This window comes from Colobus angolensis, unplaced genomic scaffold (assembly GCF_000951035.1).
Source record: "Colobus angolensis palliatus isolate OR3802 unplaced genomic scaffold, Cang.pa_1.0 Scaffold5, whole genome shotgun sequence".
Lineage (NCBI taxonomy): Eukaryota > Metazoa > Chordata > Mammalia > Primates > Cercopithecidae > Colobus > Colobus angolensis.
The window spans coordinates 21807932-21816477 of record NW_012118487.1 but is presented as its reverse complement, the minus strand read 5'-3'; the positions used below and the strand labels follow the sequence as shown (position 1 = coordinate 21816477).

The following is an 8546-nucleotide window of genomic DNA, read 5'->3' as shown; positions in this document are numbered from 1 at the left end:
TTAAAGTAGTATGAAATTGCCAATATTTGCTGTTTTTGAGAAGGCAATCAATATACATGCTATTTGCTTAACAAGTTAACAGGTTTTAGGTCAGAGGAGGGAGTGAGACCAGAGGGAAGACGAAAACTCACATTTTGTTTCATATATGTCTGAATTATTTTTTTTTCACAAGGGACAAAAGGGAAATATATTCATTCATGTATTGCTTGGTTTTATAACACAAAATGATCACATCTAGCTTTGCACAAATCTAGCTTAGAAAGTGTACATATCTAATTGATATTTTATACCAGGGAAATTTACTTTAATTGGTATTTCCAATGTGATATACCAATTGGCACAGAGCTTGCGTTTTGCAGCACTCTTGGGCGGCTTCATTCCCTATTATTGCTGAGAGTGATAGGGTCCTGTTGCAGGTGGCAATGTTGATCAACAGCGCTTGCCAGCTAGAAGCCAGGGCAACATTAGCACATGTCTTACTAAGGAAATCAATTTCTCGTTTTTGTCTTCCTGAGGAGATTGAATTCACCTACTACGTGTCTGCAGCTATACTATGATAGAGCAATCAATCAACTTCTTGCTCACATACATATTCTTGCAAATTTATTTTTCTTTCATAGACAAGGAAAATCTATTTTTAGTTTGTAATCATAACAACTGCAGAGACAAAATTAGTTTAAAAAATGAATTTTCTTATTACAAACCTAGAGTTAGATGTCATATTTAAAAATAAATCAGGGATTAAGCCTAGGTATTGTGATATAGGTATTCTCTGCAAGTATATTAGCTGTAAAGAAACATTCCTGTATTTTGACTTGAGGTTCTACTATGATAATCATTCTAACTCTCTGGACTACAAATTTATAAAATTATAAAACCAAGTAATGAAACACATGTAAAAAGTAATAGGTGCTATTATACATAATGAGGCTATTATCCCTATACAGTACTTTTTTTCCCCAGAACAAATGTATAAAACATATTTATTCTTGCAAAGTAAGCAATGTTTAGGCAAACTGTAGGTAAAACCTCTTGCAAATTTACCCATGATAAAGTAGTCTAAGGAGATGTTTGCAGGCATTTAGATTAACAAGGGATGTTTTTAAGGTTTTGGGGTAGGGAATGGGGACACTGTCAGCAGCTCAAGAGCAGGAATCCTCCAGATGACTTTTGCATTCTCTGGGCTTTCAGATGGGCTAAGCAGGATTCATTCTTGTTGAGCTCTGCACTAGGGCAACACTATTATTAATTATGCAAACTTTTTTTTTTGGATGGGTAAGAGAATTTGAGAATGACTCAGCAAGAGATTTCAAAATCAAACGCCTCTACCTGCTTATTGAACATGTTCTTTTAAAAATCTGGGCATTAGGAGTTTAAGATCTATGGAAGGGAAGCTCCATTATTGCAGTGACCTCTGCGGAAGACCCACTTTTGTAAAGAGCATTTGGTCAGTTCAGTTCCACCTAGCCTTCCTACGCTTGAAGTTGAAAATAGTTGGTACTTTTTCAAGATTGGCTTCTTACTTTTCTCTAACAAACATGAATAGAACCTAGTAAAATCTCCAAACCAAAGATGACTTTATCGTCAAAGGTGTGTGTGTGTGTGTGTGTGTGTGTGTGTGTGTACCTTCATACATTCCTCTAGATGATAACTTGGATACAGGGAACACTAGTCAAAAAAGATGTAAGGCTTTTTTTTTTTTTTTCCACAAGTCCTTGCTAAAGTGGCAGTTAAAGATTAGTTGGAAAAGGAAAGCTCCCAGTCACTAGTGCCTTCGAAGCTTGTTGGGGGAGAAGTCATCTCACCTATTTTGGAAACTACTTGCAGATGTGGGGAAACCTCGGAATTGCTCACAACAGGGGTTTTGCAGAGATTTCCTCTGATTTTTTTCCTCCCCAGTTTCCCACAACCTGTGTTTGTCTTGAGTCTGCTCGGCTGACATGTGGTTTACCTCGCTGACCCTCCTGCCAGGTTTTACACCCTCTCCTCTGAAGAAGTAAAACATTACTGAAGCCGAAGGATACTGAGCAACTCTGCTCATGGGCGCCAGAACTGTCACAGAAAATTTGCTTCCCGAGTATTCCATCCAACTTCCCTTCCTGCGCCCACGTGAGCCATAGCGCCAGCCCATCGGCAAGGTCTCAGCGTTTCCTGCTGCTGCAATCTGTAACTCGATTTTGGATTTTTTTTTTTAATTGCAGTTCTGAGGATCTTAGTTCTTAGCAAAACTTTATTGGTTAGGAGACTTTTACAGTAGTCTGTTTATTTTCTTACCAAAATCGTGAAGACTCGCACACTTTTCCTCTATTCCTGCCCTGCTCTAAGGTTAAACAGCAGCAAAGGAAAGAAATACACACTCGCTGTTTATTTGGGGGGAGGGGAAATATGGATTTGCAGCTAAGTTATCACGATCCTTCGCTCCACCCCCTGTCTGGCACTTTCAACTGACACGTACATCATCTATTAATTGTTGTTTACCGACTCAGATACATAATATATTCATTTTTATCTTTGGTAAAATATAAATGGAATTGTCAGCGCGCTCCTGTCTGTTTGTTTGTCTAAGGCTATCAAAAGAAGTCAAGAGAGGAGGCTGTGGCCCGGATCCTGACCCTGATTGTATGAATAAGTAAGCAGGATGCAAGTGATTGGGTTAGATGGTGCGAATATTTTTTTTTTTCAAGTTAGGAAGAGGGTAAAAAGACAGGCTGGCGGGGGGAAGGCAAACAGTGCATCCCCAAATCCTCACACTTTTGCTCTCTTGCAGTCAGTTGCTTTGCTGGCTTCTGCAGGCTTTTAAGGTCTCGCGGCGTAGAAATGCCTGGCCCCCACCCCCTTCCTCGGTCTCCCCTTTCAATTCAGATGTGCTGATGTGCAGACCGGATTCATCTTCTCGGCGAGGCGGCGGCGGCTTTGGGCTCAGGCGGCGGCGGCTCGCGCTCGGCCGCGGAGTCCTGGCAGCAGCGGGGACGCGGCGCGGGAGCCCGAGCACTGGTGGCAGCTGAACCCGCGGGGCGCCGCTGGCCGAGCCGCGGCCGCGGGAAGTTCGGCAGCCAGAAGAACGATCTGGCAGGCTACGAGCGCCAGCGCCGCCAGAGCCGAGTTTGCCTGCGCCCTCCCCGCCTCCGAATGCCGAGTTCCTTACCTGCCCTCCGCCCACCCGCGGGCCCCTAGCCAACTTCTCCCTGCGACCGGGGGTAACAGGCAGTGCTTGCCCTCTCTACTGTCCCGGCGGCATCCACATGTCTCCGGACACCTGAGCACCCCGGTCCCGCCGAGGAGCCTCCCGGTGGGGAGAAGAGCACCGGTGCCCCTAGCCCCGCACATCAGCGCGAACCGCGGCTGCCTAACCTCCGGGTCCCGTCCCCTCCTTTTCCTCCGGGGGAGGAGGATGGGGTTGGAAAAGCTTTCCCTGAGGATGCTCGTGTGGCTGGTGGCCTCGGGGATTGTTTTCTACGGGGAGCTATGGGTCTGCGCTGGCCTCGATTATGATTACACTTTTGATGGGAACGAAGAGGATAAAACAGAGACTATAGATTACAAGGACCCGTGTAAAGCCGGTAAGTGGCTCTCCAGGTTGGGACGGTGGCGCGCCGGGGGCCGCTGCGCTGGGTTTCCGATGGGTGGCGGTGGGAGCTCACCTGTTTCCTTCCCTCCCGCGTCAGCCCCTCCGCCGCCCCTCCTTCTCTCCCCCTCCTTTTTCTTCCCTTCCCCACCCGCAAGTGGCAGCCGCTGCGGCCCCAGTTGACGAGAGTTCTATGCTAGCGGGATCCGCTGCCAAGCTCCCATCTCCCAGTTTGGGAATAACGTCCTGGAGTTTCTGATCCCTCTCTCCTCCCCCAGCAAAATGAAACAAGTCGTAAATATAGCTGGCTGCTGTAGGTTTTAAATTCCCTCAGCGGGCTTTATGCATCTGGAAGGGACACCGCCTTCTTCCCCCCGCCCCCCACCAGGGCGCGGTTTCCCTGCGCTCCTTCGAGACCGAGTGGGCAGGGTTCCCCAAAAGATACAGGAGGATGGCATTGCTACCTCCAGACACCTTGGGTCCCTCTTTTACCAGGAATTTCAAATGTGGGTTCCAGGCTAGAAGGAGATTGTGATAATCTCGGAAGAACTCACTTTTAGACGGGATTCTGATGCATTTGCCCATTTAAAATAAACTGAAAAAAAAAATGTTTTTAAGTTGCTACCCCATTCAAAGTTGTGTCTTCCTTCCTGCTAACACCCCAGGGAAATGCAGTGGGACCAGCACTGCCTGCAGCTCAGCTTCTCGCCTCGCAGGGTCCCTGAATGTCCCAGGTCCTTCCCCTCCCCTCTACGCCTCTGGCGCCGCTGCCAGCCTCTCTCGCGCGCTGGGCGGCGCTTCCCTCTCGCAGCCTAAGGTCGGAGACGCACGTGCCCGGGGCCGCTACCACGTGAGCGCAACGCCCGGGGGCGCCCAGCACTGGCCGAGGCTCCTGTCCGGGTTCCGTGAGCTCCTGGTTCCTTGCTGTATCGGGCTGTGGCTGAGGTGAACCGCGCTCAGTGTGGACGCACGAATAACTTTGTAAAGGTTGCACGGTGGTTGGGGCTAACCTAGTGGAGCGGTTTGTAAGCAGAAGGCACGTTGGGTTCCATCCCAAGAGGTGTGGGCTTTAGCGAAACGTAGAGGAAGGGAGTGGACAAAGTCAAATATACCTAGGGTTCTCCAGATTCCGTGCGGGGTTGCTCCGTGACTGGGTTTTCTTCCCTTCCATAACTGGATAAGCGTTATTCATCCTCTCCTGGGCCTGGAGGAAGGAGAGGTGTACACAATGAAGAAAAATGCTGGAAATTCCCTAGTTAATTTTTACCTTTGATGACACATTGTTCTGACAAAAAGGGTATGTGTGTTCTGTTCACATTATCACGTCTTTCTCGCTGCACCCTTAAGTGCAGATACTTATTCAAAACTCAGAGTAGCTTAGCAGGAGCCTGTCAGGCTGGAACTCAGAATTCTGATTTAATTCGGTTTTGCTGATAAGTTCCCTGCTGTCACTTTAAATAACTGTATCTATTTTCCCACTGAAAGTTTCTTGGGCCACCCCGGATAGTTTGACAAGGAGATGCTGATTGCTGTGGTGGGTGACCAGTGGCTGGGCATTCAGAATCTGCTCTCTGCAACTCCTTAAATGTACTTTTTGCTAAGAAATTTCTTTTGAATAATGTTGTAACTTGCTGAAAATTGTGCGTTTTCTTGTTTGTGGTAGGGTAGAGATGAGGTACATTGTTTCAACAGATTGTGTAGGAAAACATCTACTTTGATACCCTGTTGTGTGAAAAATTCAAGCAGATAAGTATTTGCACCATGTGTATTGAAACACACTTCAGACATTAATGTTTAGTAGTTTCCTTAGCAAATAAACATCTAGGTTAAAAAAAGAAAACACTTTAATAGCATTTACTTTTTGTTTCCCGTTTGATGCTGGTTTATTTTTGAATAAAGCTGTTGAAAGTAAAGCAACAACAAAACCAACGTTGAATGGATTATTACCCTAATCTTATTTCTTCTCTGTTTTTGAGAAGAGGCATACCAGTACACACCTGTGTGTGTGTTCACACGCATGCATGTGTGTGTGTAATGACAGAGAAATAAGAATGGCCTAAGTGGAGGGCTAAGAAGTATGCGCAGAATATGAGTCCCTTTTAAAATTACCACCCTGCTTTTGAATTTAGGCTTCAATTTACCGTCTTGTCTAAAGATGGGCAAAATTTTAGTGCCTCCTTTCTAGCACTGGGAAAGTCAAATCAAAGTTCCAATAACAAAAATGAAATAATACATTGAAATCCCAAGCAAGAGTCAAAAAAAAAAAAAAAAAGGTCACTGAGATAAGGAAAATGGGGACAGGTCTGTGAAAGAAAACCATGCAAAAGCAATAGAGAAGGTGCTTTCCAGACACTTGGGGCACCTTTGATCTGCCCTTTCCAAATAACAGATTGGAGAGCATGGCCCATGAAATAAAGGGGCCTTTCTGAGCTTCTGTAACAGGGTCTTCATATTCCTTAAAATACAAAGTGGCTTGATATCACAATGACAATCATGGCTTTGTGGTTTTAAAGCACTTTTGAGTGCTGGTGTTCACAATAGCTCAATATGGTAGAGTTTGTTACTCTTCCCATTTTACACATTAGGAAAACAGAGGCCCAGTGAGGTTACATGTCTCTGTTAGGATTACTCAGAACTCGATTCCAAGTTTCCTGACTGCAAAGTCTGGCTGTACTTGACAATTACACTACATTCTTTGTTGGCCTTTTGGAGGCTTTCATTGAGAAGATAATAGGAATTAGTCCAGATTTACCAGGAATCCAGACTAACAGAGATACAATTACTTGCATATCTGATATAGGTGAAGTGAGGAACATAGCTTCAGAATTTTGAAACTCAAATCCTTGAGGACAGAGATCATAACTGGTTTTTAATGTTTATCACAGGAATGGATTACTACTGTTAGGAATTTAGTATGTTCTCAATACCTTCTTGGTATCTATAGACTGGTTGATACTGCCATTTACAAACTTCTTTTCTAAACAAGATCAAATGTGTGTTACCCAGTGAGGTTTGTTTCTCAATTACAACTTTAAAAGTTGTCCTATCCTCAACACATTTGTGAAATATAATACAATTTGTTTACCTATCAGAACTCTGATTTCAAGTTCATGAAACGATAGGATAGAAAGGAATCCTTGTGTTAATTTGATAGAATTTTTACTCAGAAAGATATTATAGGTATAAGTGATAGTAGGTAAGTATATCTGCACAGCTGCGGATATATTTATATAGCCAAATCCACTAGGACAAAATATAGGTACTTCATTTCTCTATATGAGTAGATATACACAAAGATACAGATAATTCAAAAGAATGTCTGGCTGTCTTTCATCAGTGCAGTACACAATCACCTGAATATGCAATCACATTGCTCTTACTCTCTAGGTCAGAAGGGTCCCAAGGGACATTGGGAAGCTGATGCTGCAGGCGCTCATTCCAGAGCAGAGACTGAGGTGTCCTGTTTCATTGTTGTACTATAGAAATAAGTGTTAATCTGAGTATTAATATCTGTGAAGAGCCCAGGCAAATTTAGTTTGTAAGTTAATCTTCTGCCACATATGTGTGTACAGATTACATGGAAAAGCAGATACCTGATAAAGTAACTGTGTATTAGCACATACCCTTCCTTCTCTTCTTCCCTCCCTTCCATTCCTTGCTTTTTTCTCCCTTCCCTTCTTCCCCGTCTTCTTTCTTTCATTCCATCTTTTTTTAATATTTACGGGAATATTAGGAAAGCTCAGGCAACTGCAAATAGAGTATCTAATAGGAGAAACTGAAGAAATTAGTATTTTGAATCTTGGGTAGAAGCGTATAGAATTGGTGGAGTAAGATGTGTATGCAGAATGATATCTTTACTCTCTGTAGACATTTGTGAACACCTTGACAAAAGATTTTCTACCTAGAAGCTCCTGAGTAAATGACTCCTAATCTTGGGGAAAAAAAAAACAAAAAAACCCAAAAAAACAAAACAAAACAAAAAAACCTCCAAGCATGATTAAAGGTCAGTGCCTTGCAAGTTGAAATTTGCCTATAGAGGAGCATCTGCAAGCCTGTCTATATAGAAATAGGCTTTTGGTATTTTAGAAAACTCTTTTTGCTTTTCTTTATAGTCGGTGCTCCAGTGTCCTAGTATGCTAGGCCTTGTGATAATTTTCCTCAGTTTATAATTTCTAGGTAACATTGCCTCATTCTTTTGGCCCTCAGTGTTGTACTTTCTAGCTGAACTGGCCATTTTCGAATTTGATGTCCTATTCCATATCTTTATTCCATCACAGTTTTAGATATCCAAACATTTATTTCTTAGTCGGTGCCTCTCTAGACTGCTGCACTCTCATTTACAAATGCGTTTCATAGAGCTGCCTCACCTAATCAGTTTCTTCTGTTTTAGTTTTCATTCCTCAGATCTTGATTGTTTTTTTCTCTTCTTGCCTTGGGTACCAACTCAGAAGTGGCCGAAATACGGTGTTTGCAAAAGGGATGGATAAGGCATTATATTCTGTACATTTGAATTCTGCTCCTCTTTTGTCAATAGTAGTCCTTAGTCCTTGTCTTGAGGGCCTACATCCATATTTGGTCCACAGTGGCAGTTACTGTTATTAGGTATGAAAAAGATAGATTTTTGTTTTTCTTAAATATATTCCCTCAGACTGAGTGAGGTCAAAAGCTCTTCTTTTCCATCCTTTTTGTTTGTTTATGTAGTCTCCTGAGATTCTCCCACGTTTTGCTTCTGGATAGTTTCATTCACAAATTCAAAACCTAAGTGGAACCCCTTCTCTTAGCTAGTTGGTGTAATAATGCATAGAATTCTTAATTCAAGTAGGTGCCCAGTCAATCCTACTTGACTCAATGCAGGCCTCCTTAGATCAAGGTGAAACAGTTCATATGGAAAAGTTAACATATAATTCCACAGCTTTCCCTCTTACCCTGATGATGGCTTCCTTTTTCTCCTCCTCCTCCTCCTCCTCTTCCTCCTCCTCCT

At 43.4% G+C, this 8546-nt stretch overlaps 1 protein-coding gene across 4 annotated transcripts in view; it reads left to right on the top strand.

Annotated features, from left to right (window-relative positions):
- Positions 1-2730: 2730 nt before the first annotated feature.
- Positions 2731-8546, top strand: part of TLL1 (tolloid-like 1) — a 223262-nt gene continuing 217446 nt past the window's right edge. For all 4 annotated transcript variants that reach the window (XM_011959658.1, XM_011959657.1, XM_011959659.1 and 1 more), the window contains exon 1: positions 2731-3560. In XM_011959658.1, coding sequence (XP_011815048.1) covers positions 3392-3560 — 169 coding nt within the window. In that variant the 5' untranslated portion in view covers positions 2731-3391. The remainder of the gene's footprint in view (positions 3561-8546) is intronic.